This window comes from Nomascus leucogenys, chromosome 4 (genome assembly GCF_006542625.1).
Source record: "Nomascus leucogenys isolate Asia chromosome 4, Asia_NLE_v1, whole genome shotgun sequence".
In the NCBI taxonomy this organism is placed as follows: domain Eukaryota; kingdom Metazoa; phylum Chordata; class Mammalia; order Primates; family Hylobatidae; genus Nomascus; species Nomascus leucogenys.
Genome location: NC_044384.1, coordinates 102991319 through 103011956, shown reverse-complemented (window position 1 = coordinate 103011956; position 20638 = coordinate 102991319). Strand labels below are relative to the sequence as shown.

Genomic DNA, 20638 nt, shown 5'->3' with positions numbered 1-20638 from the left:
AAGTTGTTAGAATGAGTTCGGCAAAGTTGTTGGACACAAGATCAATATATAAAAATCAGTTGCAATTTCTATATGTCACCAACAGTTAGAAAATAAATTTCTTGGCTGGGCACGTTGGCTCAATCCTGTAATCCCAGCACTTTGGGTGGCCAAGGCTGGCAGATCACCTGAGGTCAGGAGTTTGAGACCAGCTTGGCCAACATGGTGAAATCCTGTCTCTACTAAAAATACAGAAATTAGCCAGGTGTGGTGGTGGGCACCTGTAGTCCCAGCTACTGAGGAGGCTGAGGCAGGAGAATCACTTGAACCTGGGAGACAGAGGTTGCAGTGAACGAGAAAAAAAAATTTTTCTTAAAAACAATGATGTTTACAATAGCATCAAGTAAATCAAATGCTAAGGAATAAACCTAATGAAAGATGTGCAAAGACTACATACAAACACACAAAAAAATTATAAAACATTATTGAGGGAAATAAAGACATAGGCCTGGCATGGTGGCTCATGCCTGAAATCTCAGCACTTTGGAGGGCCAAGGTGGGTGGATCACTTGAGGTCAGGAGTTCGAGATCAGTCTGGCCAACATGGTGAAACCTCATCTCTACTAAAAATACAAAAAAATTAGCTGGGCATGCGGTTGTGCACCTGTAATCCCAGCTACTCTGGATGCTGAGGCAGGAGAAGTGCCTGAACCTGGGAGACAGAGGTTGCAGTGAGCCAAGATCATGCCATTGCACTCCAGCCTGGGCAACACAGCCAGACCCTATCTGAAAAAAAAAAAAGTTAAAAAAATGAGAAATAAAGACATAAATAAAGTGAAAAATTGTTCCAATATTGGAAAAGTCAATATTATAAAGGTGCCAATTCTCCCAAATTGATATATGGATTCGATGCAACTTCAGTTAAAAATCCCACTAGATTTTGGCTGGGGGCAGTGGCTCACACCTGTAATCCCAGCACTTTGGGAGGCTGAGGCGGGTGGATCACAAGGTCAGGAGATCGAGACCATCTTGGCTAACATGGTGAAACCCTGTCTCTACTAAAAATACAAAAGTTAGCCAGGTGTGGTGGCGGGCACCTGTGGTCCCAGCTACTTGGGAGGCTGAGACAGGAGAATGGCGTGAACCTGGGGAGGCGGAGCTTGCAGTGAGCCGAGTTGACGCCACTGCACTCCAGCCTGGGTGACAGAGCAAGACTCCGTCTCAAAAAAAAAAAAAAAAAAAAAAAATCCCACTAGATTTCGCGTGTGTGTGTAAACTGACAAACTAGATTCGGCAGCCTGAGCAACAGCAAAACCCCATCTCTACAAAAAATACAAAAATTTTGCACATGCCTGTAGTCCCAGCTACTTGGGAGGCTGAAGTGGGAGGATCATGTGAGCCCTGGGGAGGTTGAGCTATGATCACATGCTGCACTCCAGCCTGGGCAACAGAGCGAGAGACCCTGTATCTAAAAAAAAGAATGAAAATAAAAAAATAAAAAGAAACCAAGATTGTGTGGTACTGGTACAAGGATAGGAAGACTAAAGGAAAGAAATCCAGAGACAGGCCTGAAGATGTGTGGAAACTTGAATTTTGACAAGGGTGGTTCTTCAGAGCCAACATGAAGAAAAGGTTTTCTTTTTTTTGTTTCCCCAGGGGCAACGCTATTAACTGAAAGAACAGGCTTTTCTTTTTTTTTTTTTTTTTGAGACGGAGTCTCGCTCTGTCACCCAGGCTGGAGTGCATTGGCGCAATCTCGGCTCACTGCAAGCTCCGCCTCCCGGGTTCATGCCATTCTCCTGCCTCAGCCTCTCCGAGTAGCTGGGACTACAGGCGCCCGCCACCACGCCCGGCTAATTTTTTGTATTTTTAGTAGAGACAGGGTTTCACCGTGGTCTCGATCTCCTGACCTCGTGATCCGCCCGCCTCGGCCTCCCAAAGTGCTGGGATTACAAGCATGAGCCACCGCGCCCGGCCAAGAACAGGCTTTTCAATAAATGATGCTGGGTCAGTTGGATATCCATATAGAAAAAATTAAATGAGATCCCTATTTCATACTGCTTGCATAATCAATTCCATATAAATTTGACATCTGAAAGATAATATCCAGTTTCTAGAAAACAGCATGACCTTTGTTGTTGTTGTTGTTTGTTTTTTGTTTTGCTTTTTGTTTTTTGAGACAGAGTCTCGCTCTGTCACCAGGCTGGAATACAGTGGTGCAATCTTGGCTCACTGCAACCTCTGACTCTCTAGTTCAAGCAATTCTCCTGCCTCAGCCTCCCGAGTAGCTGCGATTACAGGTACGTGCCACCACGCCCAGCTAATTTTTGTATTTTTAGTAGAGATGGGGTTTCACCATGTTGGCCAGGATGGTCTCAATCTCCTGACCCTGTAATCCGCCTGCCTTGGCCTCCCAAAGTGCTGGGATTACAGGCGTGAGCCACTGCACCTGGCCAAGAGAAGATCTTAAAGGTGACTTTAAGCAAATATGTTTTTTGTTTTTTGTTTTTTTTTTTTTAACAGAGATGGGGAGCTGGAGTGAAGTGGCTATTCACAAGCATGAAAGCAAAGATTAAAAAATTTGTTTTTATATTAAAAAAATTTTTAGAGATGGGGGTCTCACTTTGTGGCCCAGCCTGGAGTGCAGTGGTGCGACCACTGCTGCCTCGACTTCCTAGGCTCAAGGGACCCTCCTGTCTTGGCCTCTGAGTAGCTGAGACTACAGGTATGCTCCACCACACCCGGCTAATTTCTTTAATTTTTTGTAGGGACAGGGTCTCATCATTTTGCCCGGGCTGGTCTGCAACTCTTGGGCTCAAGTGATCCTCCTGCCTTGGCCTCCCAAAGTGCTGGGATTACAGGCATGAGCCACCACAGCCAGTCAAGACTTTTTAACAGGACAGGACTGTCTAACAGGATTGTCTAATAGGACATAAAATGTACTAACTATAAAGGAAAGTATTGATAACTTGGATTACATGACGATTGAGAACCTTCTTTTATCAAAAGATATTAAAAGTGGGAGAAGATACTCTAAGATAGAACATCCATGGACTCATATCCTGAATACATACTACAAATCAATAAAATATACACAAACAGATAAATGGGGCAAGAGATTCAAATAGTTACTTCACAAAAGAGAACATTCAAATAATATTGAAAAGGTGCTCAACCTCTTTAGTCATTAGGGAAATGCAAATTGAAAAAAATAAATACTGGCCAGGTGAGGCAACTCACACCTGTAATCCCAGCACCTTGGGAGGCTGAGATGGACAGATCACTTGAGGCCAGGAGTTTGAGTCCAGCCTGGCCAACATGGCAAAACCCTGTCTTTACTCAAAGCACAAAAGTTAGCTGGGCATGTTGGCCCACGCCTGTGGTCCCAGCTACTTGGGAGGCTGAGGCATAAGAATCGCTTGAACCCAGGAGGCGGAGGATGCAGTAAGCTGAGATTGCACCACTGGACTCCATCCTGGGCAACAGAACAAGACTTTACCTCCCAAAAAAAGGGGGAGGAGGGGAGGGGAGGGGAGGGGAGGACTACTGCACTCTACCAGAATAGCTAAAATAAAAATGACTTGACAATACTAAGTTTTGGGAAAGACAGGAGAAGCTTGAACTGTCTGACACTACTGAAGGAGCATACATTGGTACAACTACTTTGGAAACCTATTTGGCAGTATCTGCCTGTGACCCTGAAATTCCACTCTTTATTTGGGAATATACCCTCCAAAAATAATGCGTATGAGCAACGTGAAGACATGTACAACAGTGCTCCTGGCAGCAGTATTTGCAATAGACAAAAACTGGAAACAACTGAAAGGTCATCAACAGTGGATGGATGCGCCAGGTGTGGCGGCTCATGCCTGTAATCTCAGCACTTTGGGAGGCCAAGGCGGGTGGATCACCCGAAGTCAGGAGTTTGAGATCAGCCTGACCAACATGGAGAAACCTTGTCTCTACTAAAAATACAAAAATTAGCTGGGTGTGGTGGTGTGCGCCTGTAATCCCAGCTACTCAGGAGGCTGAGGCAGGAGAATTACTCGACTCCTCATCCTGGGGTTGGCCTTACGCATGTGCAGCTTATGGCTCAGCACATATGCCAGAGACACGGTGCCAGCACTTCTTTTTTTTTTTTTTTTTTTTTCAGACGGAGTCTCGCCATGTCACCCAGGCTGGAGTGCAGTGGCACGATCTTGGCTCACTGCAAGCTCTGCCTTCTGGGTTCATGCCATTCTCCTGCCTCAGCCTCCTGAGTAGCTGGGACTACAGGCGCCCACCACCACGCCCAGCCAATTTTTTATATTTTTAATAGAGACGGGGATTCGCCGTGTTAGCCAGGATGGTCTCGATCTCCTGACCTCATGATTTGCCTGCCTCGGCCTCCCAAAGTGCTGGGATTACAGGCGTGAGCCACCGCGCCCGGCCTTTTTTTTTTTTTTTTTTTCTTTGAGTTGGGGTCTCACTGCCATCCAGGCTGGAGTGCAGGACTGCAGTGGTGTAATTGCTCCTGAGCTTAAGTGATTCTTCCACCTCAGCCTCCCGAGTAGCTAGGACTACAGGTGCGGGCCACCACGCCCAGCTAATTTTTGTATTTTTTGTAGTGATGGGGTCTTCCTATGCTGTCCAGGTTGGCAGGTTGGTCTCAAACTCCTGGGCTCAAGCAATTTTCCCTCCGCGGCCTCCCAAAGTGCTGGGATGACAGGCGTGAGCCACCCGCACACTTATACACCCATTCCTAGCTGCAGCTTCAGAAATTTCTGACCCAGAAGTCAGCCCAAACCCCCTCACTGTCCCCCAAAATTTGAGTTCTTCTCAACTCTACCCAAACACTCCCCTTTCTTGGGGTGGCTTAATGCTCTCTCTCATTGCCCTTCCTGCTGCCTAGCCACATATCACATCTACCAACCTTCCACGCAGCCATAGATGTGTTCTATCAAAGTTCCCTCCCCAAGAGGACTTCTCTGGCTAATCATCATCTGCACTTGGTTGTAATTTTGTGTTGTGAGGCCACCACAAGGGTGTTTGCTGAAGAGGTCCCAGAGTCCCTCAGAGCATGCTTGCTACCAGGAGTCAGCACTTACGTAACTTTATCAGCTGGGGCTTCTGCTTCTCTTACAAACAAGTGCCAGGGCCCACCTTGGGCACTCCTGCAGAAGTAAGCAGAGGCTTCTGCCATGGGACCATACCTTGTTTGACTTAGGTGCCAGCACTGGGACAGATGGCACAGCACAGTCCTGCCGTTCCCACAAGGTTTGTGTGTGCATCATGACAGGAAACACAGCAAGTCACAGAGGCTGTCCGATGTCCCTGCCTCAGCTTCCTGAAGACCTGTGCTTTTTACTGAAATACACTGTCTCATGAGAATACTTCCCTGCCTTCTGCACCCCAGTGAGAAAGGAGTAGTGACTGGAAGTCAGTGTCATCAACTTTGGATATAAAAAGGGAGGCAGAATGTCTCCAGGGTTAAAAGTAGTAACCAGGCCGGGCGTGGTGGCTCATGCCTGTAATCCCAGCATTTTGGGAGGCGGAGGCGAGTGGGTCACCTGAGGTCAGGAGTTCAAGACCAGCCTGGCCAACATGGCGAAATCCCGTCTCTACTAAAAATACAGGAATTAGCCAGGTGTGGTGGTGGGCACCTGTAATCCCAGCTACTGGGGAGGCTGAGGCAGGAAGAATTGCTTGAACCCAGGAGGTAAGGGTTGCAGTGAGCCAAGATCACACCACTGCATTCCAGCCTGGGTGACAGAGCACAATTCCATCTAAAAAAAAGGGGGGGGGGCTGGGCGCAGTGGCTCACACCTGTAATCCCAGCATTTTGGGAGCCTGAGACAGGTGGATCGTCTGAGATCAGGAGTTCGAGACCAGCCTGACCAACATGGTGAAACCCCGTCTCTACTAGAAATACAAAAATTAGCTGGATGTGGTGGTGGGCACCTGTAATCCCAGCTACTCGGGAAGCTGAGGCAGAGGAATCATCGCTTGAACCTGGGAGGTACAGGTTGCAGTGAGCCGAGATCGTGCCATTGCATTCCAGCCTGGGTGACAAGAGCAAAACTCTGTCTCAAAAAGAAAAAAAAAGTTAATAACCAGGTTGTGTCCCACAGAGCTTTACTGGGGGCCAAACACTGTCAACCCCTCCTCAGGTCCGACTGAGTCTGTGCACCTGGCCTTCTGACAGAGTCAGCAGTGAGCAGGGCATCCCCCACCAGGCCCCCATACTTTCCTCCCATGGGTTTCCTAAGGAATGTTGCTGCCTCAACTTCTGAGAGCCTCTTGCCAGGGGGCCCCATCTCTAGTCCTTGCCTCCCTGTGCTGCTTTACCTTCTTTTTGGGAGGATAACTGCCCTCTGTTTTCAGCACCCCAATGAGAAAGAAAAAGTCACGACCAAAAGTCAGTGTCAGTGATTCCTGATGTGTGGAACCATCTGATGAATGAGGAATTTGGATAAAAAATAAAGGGAACTGATGAAAACCACTTCCGTGTGAAGCACAGTGGTGTGTGCCTGTAGTTCCAGCTACTCTGGAAGCTGAAGTGGGAGGACTGCTTGAGCACAGGAGTTGGACATTAGCCTTCAAGATAGTGAGACTCAATCTAGAAAACAGAAACAACACTTCTGACTGGTGTCTGCCTGTGGGTTTCTGACTCTGCTCCCAGACTTATGGTGAGAACTTCTTTGCTAACTTGAGAGCCTGCAAGAGTGAAGTTTTTGCCAAATTTTGGCCCTTAGTTCCTCTAAAACAGTAATGGAAACCTAACCCCATGCTTGTTAAGACCCTCTTTCTGCCCTACCATGATTACCAAATCTCTGCTGAGGTTGCAAGATGAGGTGATCTTGCTGGAAACAAGGACAAATGGGGGAAGAAAATAGGGCTGGACAGGCCGAAGCATTCACAGAGGCCAGGGCTGGGAGTAGGTAGAGGCCTGCTTCATTTGAGAATAACTATGAAGGACAATAGGGTTTCAACAGGGGAGAGAGTACCGGTATTCAAAGCAAACTGAAAGATATAAGTAAAAGATGTAAGTGGGCCAGTGCGATGGGTCACGCCTATAATCCCAGTACTTTGGGAGGCCAAGGCAGGAGGATCACCGGAACTGAGGTGTTCGAGACCCGCTTGAGCAACATAGTAGGACCCTGTCTCTAACAACAAAAAATTTTTTTTAATTAGCTGGGCATGGTGGCTACTGTAGTTTCAGCTACTCAGGAGGCTGAGGCAGGAGGATCACTTGAGCCTGGGAGGTCAAGGCTACAGTGAGCCTGGGTAACAGAGTAAGACTGTTCCCCCCCTAAAAAAAAAAAAAAAAAGGAGAAAAAGAAAGATGTAAGTGTGTAAGTGAAGCCTGGAGATGCAGACACCTGCAAATGGGCTGCTGGTGGACACTTGGCTATGGCTGGGGCCCAGGAAAAGTGGGAGCTCAGGGAAGAGAGGCTAGAAACAGGGCTCAAAGGGCCTTGAAGGCCAGGCCTGTCAGGGTCCATTACCTCCTCAGGCTGGAGAAGTCAGTGCAAGCTGCAGTGATGGGGTCCTAAGGCCCCAGTACTTCTGCCCATCCTCTCCCACTGTCTCCCAAGATCATACAGGGAAGCCTGTTTCCAGATGCCTGTGATTTATTTCCAAAGGAGAGCTACAGCACATAGGAAAATACACATGGCTTTTCAGTCTACATTTTTACAGAGAAAAGAGATTCGGTCATTGGCTTTCTCAGTGCCATCATCCTGTTCCATGAGGCTCCGGGATGGATGACCTGTCTCCAAGATCCCGCTTTCAAAGCAGCAGCTTGGCCAAGGCCTCTAGGGGTAGGAGTGAAGGGCAGCGACCCCCATGTGGGGGTAGGGGGGAGGATATGAGCAGCACTCACTGCAAAGCTAAGGCAAAGAATAGAGCTGGTGGGAGATGCCTCCCCTCACCCCAGGGGCATGGCTTGCTGAGGCCCAGGATACAGACCAGGAGGGGTGGGGATGGGGGTCTGGTCCAGCCTGGAGCGGCAGCAGGACTCTGAGTGTGCACATGGGTGTGGGGTGAAGAGGGGGGCATGCTGAAGAGGAAGCCTACCGGGGTATAGAGGGGCTTTAGCTTGCATATTCCCCCTGCCCCAGAACAGCTCCCAGACCATGGTCCCCAATCCTACACTTGGCCCCTCTCATAAGTTCTACTTCAGGTGAGGGTTCCTGCTCAGGTTCCTTCTGCCACCTTATCCCCTCCCACTGTCAGTGCAAAACATTCTTAGGGCCAAGCCCCTGAGTCCCCTGCACACTGACTGGAGCTGCAGGGAAGGGAGGACAGCAAGGTGCTAGCTGGGAGCCTCCCCCAGCACCGGGAATTCCTTGCACATCTCTCGGACAATCATGCGGTCCATCTGGCACTGGGGTGAGGTCTCCTCCTCATTCAGGATGCGTCGCAGTATGGCCTGCAGGTCGGGTAGCCGGTGGCGGTGCTGCAGGTAGGGCGTGGTGCGGACTACAGCATGCATCAGGGAGAGGTACTCCATGCGCAGCTGTGGGAAGAGCAGGCCAGCTCAGGGACCCCAGGGAGGTACTGCAACCACCACTGGACAGGGACAGGACCCCACTGTTCCACAGACCCCAGGGCTGTGGACCTGAACATCAGGGCTGCATCCCCAGCACCCACAATATACCTGGCACAGAATTGCTCTTCAATAGTTTTTGAGTAAGTGAATAAATGTATCATTCCAGCCACAGACAGCCCCAGGTATGCGGGCTGCCCAGAGAAGTCCTGCCCATCCTTTGAAGCTGGGTCCCTCAAGGTGCCTCTGTCTATCAGTCAGAGGCCCTCTGCTTCTCACCCTATCCTCTCTTGCCCTGGAAGATCCTGTGCACATTCACAGTTTCAAACAGTGAACCACTCTCATACCTCTCACCTAGAACTCCCCTGTGAGCTCCAGACAAGAATATTCAACTGCCCACTTGTCATCTCCTGCACATGTGACAGACCTCAAATCCACATATCCACCATCAAACTCATGATCTTTCCCATCCTCCCAGAGTTGAAGGTTTTCTCATGTTCTTACCTTTAGAAAGAGCACTGTTGCCGATTCAAAAGCACAAGCCTGAAATATGGTGTCCTCTTTGCTTCTTGTCTCTCACATACCTCATATCCAAGCCATGTCTAAGACCTGGCTATCCTACCTCCTACATATGCCCTGAATTCATCTCCAACAGCCTCTCCTCCAACCTATACTCCTAGCACCTCTGGCTGAACCAGTTCCAACAGCCCTTATGAGATAGATAGATAGATAGATAGATAGATAGATAGATAGATAGATAGATAGATATCATTTTTTTTTTTTTTTTGAGACAGGGTCTCCTGCTGTCACCAGGCTGGAGTGCAGTGGCACGATCTCGGCTCACTGCAACCTCTGACTCCTGGGTTCAAGCAATTCTCCTGCCTCAGCCTCCCAAATAGCTGGGATTACAGGCATACACCAAAATGCCCTGCTAATTTTTGTATTTTTTTTTAGAAGAGATGGGGTTTCGCCATGTTGGCCAGGTTGGTCTCAAACTCCAGACCTCAAGTGATCCGCCCACCTCGGCCTCCCAAAGTGCTGGGATTATAGGCGTGAACTACCACGCCTGGACAGCCCTTATGACTTCACAGCTTGTTCTCACAGAGACCTCCAATCCACTGACCTGACCTAGCACTATGTCTGCTTCCCTCAACATCCCTCATTTCTCTCTTTACCTTTAATTAGAGGAATAATACCAAAACCTCCTTTAGGCAGCACACCCTGCTAAGTCCCAGCCCTGGGAGTCATACTGAGGTGCCTGCACATCACACGCCAGTGTCTAAGCTATAGACAAATGCAGAGCCATGTGCAGGCCTGAATGTCACTCAACACCACAAACCTCAAATGGACACGCAGCACTGCCTGAGCCTCCCACTGCTTTTCTCTGCTGTGTCACTCTCCCTTAGAGTAGTAACAATGCCCACCTTCTCTGTCTTCGAAACCTACCTACCTCGTCAGCTGGCCTTGTGCTTCATACAGAATACAGAAATAATCTTGCAGAAACCCGTCTTTCCCCTCAGTACCCACATCTCACCTGTCCCTACCAGAATGGGCGGCCCTAGCTCCTGTCCATGTAAGCCTGGACCTGGACTCTCCCCTCCTGCCCCATCCACTTGACTCCTGTGGTGGCTCATCATCTCCAACACATCATCCATCTCTCTGTGCTTGCTGGATCATTCCCTCTGGCTCAGAACATGCACCATCATCCCTACCATTTTTGTTTTTGTTTTTTAAAGAGACAAGGTCTGGCTTTGTTGCCCAGGCTGGAGTGCAATGACACAATCGTGGCTCAATGCAGCCTTGACCTCCTGGGCTCCAGTAATCTTCCCACTTCAGCCTCCAAAGTAGTTGGAATTACAGGTGCATAGCACCATGCCCAGCTAATTTTATTTTTTACTGTGGTCCATCAGGCTATACAGAGGTCTCATTACGTTGCCCAGGCTGATCTTGAACTCATGGATTCAAGTGGTCCTCCCGCTTCAGCCTCCCAAAGTGCTGGGATTATAGGCGTGAGCCACCACACCTGGCCATCATCCCCCATCTGTCGCCTAGGCTGGAGTGCAGTGGTGTGATCTTGGCTCACAGCAACTTCCACCTCCCGGGTTCAAGCAATTCTCCTGCCTCAGCCTCCCAAGTAGCTGGGATTACAGGCTCCCACAGCCATGCCCAGCTAATTTTTCTATTTTTCGTATTTTCTATTTTTAGTAGAGACCATGTTGGCCAGGCTGGTCTCGAATTCCTGACCTCAAGTGATCCACCCACCTCGGCCTCCCAAAGTGCTGGGATTACAGGCATGAGCCACCGCGCTTGGCCAACATCCCCCATCTTCAAAACACTCTCCCTGGCCAGGCACGGTGGCTCACACCTGTAATCCCAACACTTTGGGAGGCTGAGGCAGGTGGATTGCATGAGGTCAGGAGTTCAAGACCAGCCTGGCCAACATGGCGAAACCCTGTCTCTACTAAAATATAAAAATTAGCTGGGTGTGGTAGTGGGTGCCTGTAATTCCAGCAACTTGGGAGGCTGAGGCAGGAGAATCACTTGAACCCAGGAGGCGGAGGTCACAGTGAGCCAGGATTGTGCCACTACACTCCAGCCTTGGCAACAGAGGGAGACAAACAAACAAACAAACAAACAAAAACAAAAAAACCACTCTCCCTATCCCCATGTCATCTCTCTCCAGCAACCTCCCTCCCATTTTTCTCTTCCCCTTAATAGAAAATTCATAAGAGTTGTCTCCATTTACTGCTTCCAACCCTCCCCTCATTTCTACTCCCCAATAACTTCAAGCTCTCTCAAACTTTCATTCAGACTCTCCTTCTTGCACCCCACTGACCCTGCTTGTCAGGCACCACTGACCTCTGTGTGGTGAATCCAATGGCCAACCCCAGTTTCGCTCAGGCTCCTAACGGTATAGAGATGGCTGATCATCTTCCTCTAAACGTGGCTTTGGGCTCCTGCTTTCTTGGTTCTCTTCCTGGGTTTCTCCCTAGTTGTTTCAGCTGTGCCCAGGGCTGCAGCCCGAACTTCCCGCTGACCTGCCTATCTATGTCATTTCTGAGGCAATCACATAGTCACAGGCTTCCCATCGTATCTCTGCATAGACAACTCCAAAATGTCTCTCTAGTCTCAACTCATTCCCCACTGCCTCCCTGATGCCCTTGGTACCTGGGTGTCTAGCAGGTATCTCCTCATTCTTGACACATTCAAAACACAACTCTCTATTTTCCCCCAAGAAGTTCTCCCAGCCTCCCCAACTTCAAAAATCAGCACTTCATCCATCTAGCTGCTCAAGATAAATCAAGCAGCAAGCCCTGCCAGATCCACTTACTAAACACTCCACAGCTGGCCTCTTCTCGCCACTGCCACTGCCACTGCCATGGCCTATCCCGTCCCCACCCCATCCATGCCACCTGGACTACTGTGGCTGCTTCCTCCCTGGCTGGCTTCCACTCTGCTGGCACGGAGTTGATTCCATGTGGGATGTTAATCACATCACATTCCCTGTTCCTGAGGAGATCACAACCTCTTGCAGCAGCCTCCAAGGCTTTGTGTAAACTCCACCCTCCATGCCTCATCTCCCTCCACTCCCTCCTCTCCAGCCTCCTCCAGCCGCACCACCTCCAGATCACCTCATGGCTGGCTCCTTTGGGTCTTGGTGCACCTATCATGGCCTCCTACACTTACCTGGCTCCAGCAGTGGCGTTGCCCCCTCACCTCCACTCAATGTCATGTCCCCCACCATTTTGTTTCAGTTTCCACACAGTGATCCCCCCCTGCTGCAGCCACCTCCAGGCACCTTGTCTCCCGGTGACAAGTCTGCGATGTGCCGCACAGTGATGTCAATGAGAGCCATCATGTCTGTGTGGTAGAAGATGGCAGCTGTGGCCGGGCTGCCAAACACGTCCTGCAGGAACTTGAGGACAGAGTGTGGCGGCTGTGGCTCATGTTTGAAGATGCGCACAGGGTCATCTAGGAGGCAGGGGTCATAGCGGTCAGGGTGGACCTTGTGGGGGTCCCAGAGTCACCCCAGGGGTTACGGGAGTCATTGCAGGGGTCATGGAGTCACAGGGCATCGAAGTGGTACCCGCGCAGATTCCCGGGCCCTCACCCCCTCTGTTCAGGAGCAACAACAGCTTCTCGGAGAAGATCTTGACATTGGCATGTTTGCTCAGGGCAGCCATGATGACATTCTGGTCAGGGGCTAAGGAAAGACATGGGTATAGACAGGGTGCTGAGCCTGAGAGCCACCATGTGCTCAGCCACCGCCCGGCCAGGCCCCACCCCACCTGGCAGGTGCAGGTTGAGAGCCAGAAGCAGGTTCACGCAGAGGTCCGGCAGCTGCTCTGTGGTGTCCAAGGGCAGCCCATCCTCGACGATGCTCAGTAGGAACTGGGCGAAAGGCATGCCCAGGTGCTCTGGGAGAGGGGCGCACAGAAGTCTGCAGCTCCATTCCCCCCGACCCCCGCACCACCCACCCTTCCTGGCTTTCTGTGAGCCTTGGGGATAGCCTATCCCTGCTAGGCTGTGTAGTCAGCAGGTCCCAAGCCCTCAGGCAATGGGCCCTGGCTTAGGACCTGTGATCAGCTGGTCGGCGACTGCATTCTTACCATAGTGTGCATAGGGCACTGCCTCTCCCATGGAGAAGACCATGGCCAGGATGAGGGCAGAGTAACAGAGTTTCTGGTGGTCTGGGGGGACAAGGCAGGCAGTCAGAGTCCCCAAAGATGGCAGGAAACCCCAGCAGATGGCAGGAACACCCTCCAGATAGCAGGAAGTTCCCTCCTACCCCGCCCTCCAGCCTCACCCTGCGTGTCTGTCTGCATGTCCCTCGCCAGCTCCACAGGCAGCACGGATGACACAAGCGTGGAGATGATGGCCGCATCCAGGCTGCACATGGCACCGAAGCACTTGAGGAGCAGCAGCCGCAGTGATGCTCGGTGTTCCTGGCAGGGAACCCTGCGTGCTCAGTGCCTGGAACTCCCCCACTATCGAGGTCTCTCCATTACCCCTCCCCTCCATCCTGCACATACCATTTGGTAATAGGCCACCAAGGCCAGGACAGACTCGAACTCGTTTCTCTTGCACATTTTCTTGCAAACTTCAGGGTCTGCATCAGTCTACAGAAATGAGGAAGTGAGAGCATCAGCCAGCATGAGCGGAGCTGTGCAGCCACCCAAGAGGGCTGAGCACATATATGTAGGGGAGACTCCTAGCACTGTGAGGGATGCTACAGGGTGGGGGCCACTGTTCCCCATGTGGGGTATGTGTGTGAGCCCCCACCCTTACCAGAATATGCAGCAGCTCCTCCAGGTAGCAGCGGATGACACCCTCGTCCTCATATAGTGCCCAACTGCGCTGCTGGGCGTCGTCCTTACGTCGAGCCAGGTCTGCAAAGATCACCTCCAGCCTCTGCTGGTCGTGGCAGACCTGCCCTGAGGGCAGGGCCGTGCTGAGGTCCTAGCGGGAGAGGGCAAGGCATGACTCAGCACACTCCCTGCTCCAAGGCCTGGAGAGTCCATCTGTGGACTTTTACTCCGTGAACTCATGTCCCTCCTGGCCCACACTGGACAGGGGGCTCAACTCCGGTCTTGATGACCTCCCAGGACAGGAGTCAATAGGAGACTCATCTGTAGGGGGTTTTCAACAGCTCGCCTCTCATCCCAGACCTGGATAAACACCTCCAACTAGGAGGGCCAGGAACTCTGTCACTGCCAGAATGTGACTCTGAGACCTCACTCTCCCATTCCACACAAAATGGCACAGGCCTGTCATCTACCAACTTGCCACATTTTCCTTGAACCCTGCTGACCAGGCACTGGCTATTGTGCCCAGCACAGCCAAGCCCATTGGTCCACTCCCCAACACCCAAACCAGAATAAGAGGAACCATGGAGCACTAAAGAGGGACCTTTGGTCTGTCTGACCCCCATCATGTATGCTGGGCTCACTGCCCCCATCCTGCTCATGAGGGCCAAGGATCCCACCTATCCCATGATGCCCACACACCTCACTCCCTCTGGTCCAAGTCAGCACCTAGGACTCCATCACAGCTCTCCCAGCACCCATGTCTCTTACTGCCAAGGTCAGCAAGGCACTACCCTCACCCATGCCGTGTCCATTCCTTCCCTGCAGCCAGACAGAACTCTTGGCCACCCGCATCTGGTCTTATCTGTCACCTGCCCCAGGTCTCACCTCCTCCTACAGCACCCACTCCCTCACTCCCTGTGTTCCAGTCCTGCAGGCCTTGTTCCACTTCCTCCCACGAGCCAGGCTCAGTCCTGCCTTGTGGCCCTTGTCCAGGCTGTGCATCTGCCTGGAATGCTTGTCCTTCCTTTCTGCTTCAGAAATCAGCTCAACGTCCCCGGTGCCCAGCACATTAAGAGCTCAGAGCCAGAGCTTGAGAAATACCTGTAACATACAGGCTGGACAAGTGTGTGACGGTGGGAACAGGGTGGGTAGCAGGATGGCCCTGCTGTGCCGCCCACCCTCACCTTGCCCTCTACGAGTGAGAGGAGGACCTGCTCCATGACTGGTGAGCTGGCCGGCACGGAGGCCTGGATGTGACCCACTATGACACCGATGGCCACCCGGCATAATTCGTGGCTCAGGCCAGTGTTTCTCCGCACCAGCTCCATCAGCTCGGCCCCAATGGTCCTGGGCACAGCCACCTCAGCTGCTGCCTTCTCCTCTGTGGTCCCCAGGCTCAGTGTACCCAGGGCTTCCAGGTCATCAGAGGCTGAGGTTGTACCAGTTGCCACTTCTTCTGCAGGGGGTTCAGGTGCTGATGCCTTGGAGGGAGGGGGCTGGACTTGGGACACGGTGGTGTGGGTGCCTCGGCGGGGCACAGGTGGGGGTGTGGGTGAGCAGCTGGAGCCTGGTTCAGTTGGGCTGGAGCCGGTATAGAGCGTGTCAAGGGAGGTGCTGCTGACTGAGGAGCCGCTGGACACAGAGTTACCCCCGGAGGGCGTGGTGTTGTGGCCACCTGTGAGCAGTGAGTAGAAGCTGTGCCAGGGCAGCCCCCTGGAAAACCATACCCTTCACAGCCCAGATCCCTGTCCCCTAACACAGGGCCTAGTTTCTGTGCTAGGCACTGTCTCCTCACAAAGCCCAGAGCCCCTAATTGCCCCAACATGGGAGTCCTGTCCTCTTCCCAAACTTAGAGCTTCCATCTCCCTGACACAGGCAGAACAACCATTCCAAGCATAGGGTGCCTCCACCTGAATTCCCCTAACCCTGCCTTCTTACCACTCCCAGAGGCCATCAGGGCCTCGCGGTCTCGGCGCTTCACTGGTGGGGGCGGTGTGGCGGGTGCTGCTCGGCGAGGCTGTGGTGGGATCTGGGAAGATGGAAGTGGGATCTGGAAGATGGAAGTAGGATCTTGGAGGACGGACTGACATCTAGAGCGGCAGCCAGGCTCGGGACCTGAGCCCTGGCTGTGGGCAGGACTATGGCTCTGGGCCGCATCACTCCTGAGTGGACCCCTTGAGCCTCTGGATGAAGCCTCAAGTCCCACCCACCTCCCTTCTCCAGGATGTCCTCACCACACACCTGGTAGAGGCCTCCATCTGCCCCAAGATGCTCAGAACTGGGTAGGCTGTGCTGCCGCTCGAACCCAGCTCGACACACCCCATTGGGCTGCCTGGCCGCAGCAGCATCCAAGTGGTGGTCACTGGTTGATGGGGTCATAACTGCAACACTGGAGGCTGAAGGGCCTCTGCGTGACAGGGTCTCTTTCCGGTGGTGGATCAGCTTCCTGATGGAGGGACAGGAAGACTATTGGGGGGGTTGCATCTCACAGCTCAAAGTCCTCATATGCCCCTGTGGGATGCTGGGACCCCATAGCCCAGGCCCCCCAGACATCCCCATCTCCTCCATGCTTCACCCCAGCCTGCAGTACCCCATACTATCCTCAGTCCTGCGCTCTGCATACCCCTGGTGCTCACTGAAGGACCCGACCCCACCATGCTCACTGGGAGGTGCCACTCCCCCACCACCCCTGCCAACCCTCGCATCTCCCAGGCCCACCTGCCCCATGACACTCATTGAAGAACCCCACCGCACCATGCTCACCGGGAGGTCCCACTCCACTCCCCTCAACACTCACTGGAGGACTCCACGCTGTTCCAGGCTGTACTTGCCACCATCCCGCATGGCCGTGTTGTGTACAGCCTCGATGGCCCGGTCAATGGCCTGGAGGACATCCTGCTCCAGGCCCTGGGGGGGCAGGGGACAGCAGTTAGACCTGAAGGCCAAACGGAGGTGCTCAGCCCAGACCCAGCCCGAGATAGAACCCAGGGCAGAGAACCAATATAGCTAAAGCCTGGAATGCTAGACATAGCACAGAAAGTTGAACCAGAATATGGAATGGGGTTCTCAAACTGTATCACTCAGGGAGCTGAGGCACAGGGTGACCCCCATGCTGCCACATTACATATTAGGTCCTGATCAAGATTTTACCCCACAGCAAGGCTCTTGGCTAAGATGTTTCTGAAAATCAGGGGTCTAAAGCAAAAACATAGCCCAGGGGCTCCCAGCTTGCGGCCAGGAGTGCATACCTAGTCTATCCCTGGTCTTGGCTCAGAGCCCAGGTTCAGATGCCAAACAGGAAGTCTCCAGTATCTGGAATCCTTAATACATCACTCTGCATCTTGCTGATCTTTCACAAAACCAAGGTCATACCCTAGAACAGCCCTGTCCTTGTAAGGGCCCTCTGTAAGCCCTGGGAGCTGAGAATGGGTCAAAGGGGCTTACCCTCCCCAACCCTGCTGCTGGCCCTCATCCCCACAAGGTGTCTCAGTAAGCTTCCAGACCCGCCCTGGGAAGCAGTTCTGTGTTTGTGGCAAAGGATAAACATGAGAGACGGGCCTAGCCCCTGCTCCAGGCTCTGTATTGCCATCCCCAACATTCCAGGGGTCCAGTCTACTTTGCCTATCTGGCATGGGGAGTGTAGGGTAGCAGCTATCAAACCAGCTACCCCCAGCCCTCCCCTGGCCCTGGCACACGTAGTCCATCAGGCTACATAGGAGCCCCAGAGCTGAGATGAACTCACTCCACCATGGGTTTGAGAAGCTTCCCTGATGGGGACAGACAGGTGGGCACAGAGGTCAGCAAAGCCCTCCAGGTGGTATGAGGTGTGCCAGAGTGCAGGGAGAGGAGACAGGGGGACACAAAGACACAAAGACACACACACACACAGATAGAGAGAGACAGAGAGAGAGAGAAAGAAAGGAATGGGGAAAGAGAAGGAGCTCAGAGAGGAATGGAGAGGCAGACAGAGGGAAACAACGCAGAAAGAAACAGAGCCAGAGCCAGAGTGTGGGGGGAGCCGGAGGAAGAAACAAAAACACACACATGTGGAGTCGGAATGACACAGGCAGAGAGGCACAGGGTCGCAGCAATCCAGACAGAAAGAGACACGCAGAAAGAAACAGAGACAGTGACAGAGAAGATGGTAGCCTCTCTGCCCTCCCCAAACACCTTGCCCCACTGGTCCTGGCTGGGGGCAGGGGACTCACAGGCCCTTGACCTATGCCCAGTAGGGGAAGAGACAGGACTTTTCCTCAGAGGCCTTCAACGAGACCCCATTCCCAAAAAGGTTGGGTCTGACACACTTACTGGGTCTGACACACAGCAGCCATGGTGTCCATGGCCCCCACTCCCACCCCTGGCACTCCTAGATGGGATCACACCAAGGGTCTATGAAGAAGCCCCTAGGCCCCCAGGGCCCATCCTCCCTGGTAAGACCAGATGACACTTCCAAATTTATCCCGTTATTTCTGTCCTGAACTGGGCTGGGACAGGATGTTTCCTAAAGGATAAGGACTAGGACAGGGCGGGGGAGTCTGGCACAGGCCTGGCAGCTCTGGGCCCTTCTTCCTCCTGTGGTCAGAATAGACCAGCTGGAGATACCGCATCCCAACCCCCGCAGCAGGGCTACTCTTAGGGAAACAGGAACTGGGACTGCAGCTTCCACTGGAAGGAAATGGGGCCACGGTCAGACCAGGGGAAGCTATAAGAACTCACTTCGTCACAATGGGAGCAGTCCCCACTCCAGGCTGGGAACAAGAAGGGATGGAGCCCCTCACTTTCAAAGGAAGAAAGTTTGAGAAGTCAGGGTTGGGGAGTGGAGGGAGCAGTGCCAGACAGTGTCAGCAGGGGCGTGGGTCCTTGGTTCAAATACGGTTGGGAGGGCCTTAAGAAGAGCTTAGAGGGTGGCTGAATACAGGCTAGTGAAAGACACTGAAGTACCAAAGCTTGGGTGTCACATAGGGGATGGAGGTGTCTATGGTTCTAGGGTCCAAGTTCGGCGGTTGAGGACCTGGAGGATGGCTGGGGAAACAGGTGGTGTCCAAGGTGGTCCAGGTCTCAGTGGTGGCTCCAACCGGGGGCAAGGTGCGGGGTTGGGGGAAGAAGGAAGGGAGGAAGGGAGGAAGGGGGGAAGGGAGGGAGGGAGGGAGGGAGGTTGGTTGTGGGGTCCTAGGAATACAGAGAAGGGGCATATTAAGGATCTGGGGTCTCAGGGATTTGAATAATTGGCCAGGATTCGGTGGGGCTTAGGGTCGCCATTCAGATGGCGGACTCGATACTGAAGGGTCTGGGGTCCTGAGGAGTCTCAGTCCCAGAGTTAGGCTTTTGGTCGATCGGGAGTTGGTCTGTTAAGGGCCTGGTCTTTTGTGGGTGATGCTGACTCTTGGGGTCTCAGTCCCCGTGGGTCCGGGGGTCTCAGGGTCAGGTTATCAAACTCCTTGTCTGATAGAGGTCCTGGCCTCGGGTCCCGGAAAGGGTGGGGTCCCTGGGTCGGTTCCGCGGGGCTGTGAAGGGGTCCTGCACCAGGGGCGCGGAGGCCGGGCGGGAAGGGGCGCACTCACCTGCAGGCGGCGCAGGTAGGCTGGCGGCACGTAACCCGTCTCACCACTGCGCGCCCGCGCTGCCAGCCACCAGTGCGCGCTGCTTCGCTCTAGCACCAGGAAGGTCTCGCCCGCGGCGAACGCCAGCGCGTTGGGCTCCGCCGAGCGGAACGCGTACAGCGCGCGGTACATGGGGCCGGGCAAGGCAGGTGCAGGGAAGGTGGCAACGGCTGCGGATCCACAACGCCAGGCCGGGAGCGCCGAGCCGCGCCGCGCTCGCCCCGCCCCGTGACACACCACGCAGGCGCGCGCGCGCCCGCCCGCCGAAGCCCCGCCCCGGGCTCTATCGTTCCACGCATCGGAGAGCAGCGCCCCCGCGCGGCCCCAAGAGGTGCGGCGGGGCTGGGGTCGACAGCTGGCTGTCTCCTCTGGTCCCTCCCGGCTCCAGGCCCCTCATCCCCGGAGCCCGCACCCTCACTCCTCACCCCGGCCTCGGCTTCACCCGTCCAGCCCTCTGCTCCCTTTCCCCGCTTAAGTCCGAGCGCTGCGTCCCGTCCTACCTCCCGGTGAAAGCGCGCTCCGCTCGTAGAGGGTGCGCCCCTGCCGCCCTGGGGCAGTGGGTCCCATCTACTAATTGCAAGGACGGCGACCTCGAAAGGATGATCTTGCTGATCTGACACTTGGAAGCCCCCTCGGGGCCCGGCTCTCGGTGTGTCTAGGCCTCACCACCTCTCTTCACCGAGTGCCGGTGGTGGCCAGTGGGGAGCAAGTGTGGGGAGAAGGGGGCCATAAAAACAGAAACCAGGCGGGGCTATTCCCCATATTTGCTCCCCACCCCTACTCCTCCTCTCCCTTCAGCCATGTCTGGTTTTCTGTATATTGGGCCTTTGCATGTTCTGTTCCCTCTACCTGGGACACTTTTCCCTTCCCTCTCCTATAGTATTTGTCCGTCAAGCTCCCACCCCATCAATCGCTATCATCTTGCTGTGTTTTATTGTCTTCATAGGACTTAAGATTTGCGATGCCCCTTTCTGAGAGCATAGAGGAGGGCTGAAAGAGGGAGTGGGATACCACGGTGGCCTTAAGAGCCTATTTGATCCACCCAGCTTTCCAGTCAGCCCAGATCTCCAGGTATATGAAATCCTTGTAATAAGAGTGCCTGGAAGACCCAGGGAAGACCTCAGGGTCCTGGAGAGACGGTGGCTGAGAATGGTCCAGCTACACTCCACAGGAAGCCCGAGCCCAGGAAGCAGGGGGCGTGTACAGGCCAGTGTGTGCAA

At 53.3% G+C, this 20638-nt stretch overlaps 1 protein-coding gene across 6 annotated transcripts; it reads right to left on the bottom strand.

Annotated features, from left to right (window-relative positions):
• Positions 1 to 7574: 7574 nt before the first annotated feature.
• NCKIPSD (NCK interacting protein with SH3 domain) lies at positions 7575 to 19670 on the bottom strand. Of its 6 annotated transcripts, none has more exons than XM_030811851.1 (14): positions 19380 to 19465; positions 18760 to 18987; positions 16616 to 16725; positions 16060 to 16264; positions 15757 to 15868; positions 15003 to 15493; positions 13799 to 13969; positions 13543 to 13629; positions 13317 to 13455; positions 13120 to 13200; positions 12799 to 12927; positions 12621 to 12713; positions 12309 to 12481; positions 7596 to 8479 (listed from the first exon to the last, which is right to left on the bottom strand). In XM_030811851.1, exons 3-14 carry the CDS (start codon positions 16660 to 16662, stop codon positions 8276 to 8278), a joined length of 1932 nt encoding a protein of 643 aa, XP_030667711.1. In that variant the 5' UTR covers positions 16663 to 16725; positions 18760 to 18987; positions 19380 to 19465; the 3' UTR covers positions 7596 to 8275. The 6 variants fall into 6 exon arrangements, with proteins under 6 accessions (XP_030667709.1, XP_030667710.1, XP_030667711.1 ...); XM_030811854.1 differs by having other exon boundaries at positions 18830 to 18987; XM_030811849.1 differs by lacking the exon at positions 18760 to 18987 and having other exon boundaries at positions 7575 to 8479; positions 19380 to 19670.
• Positions 19671 to 20638: the final 968 nt, after the last annotated feature.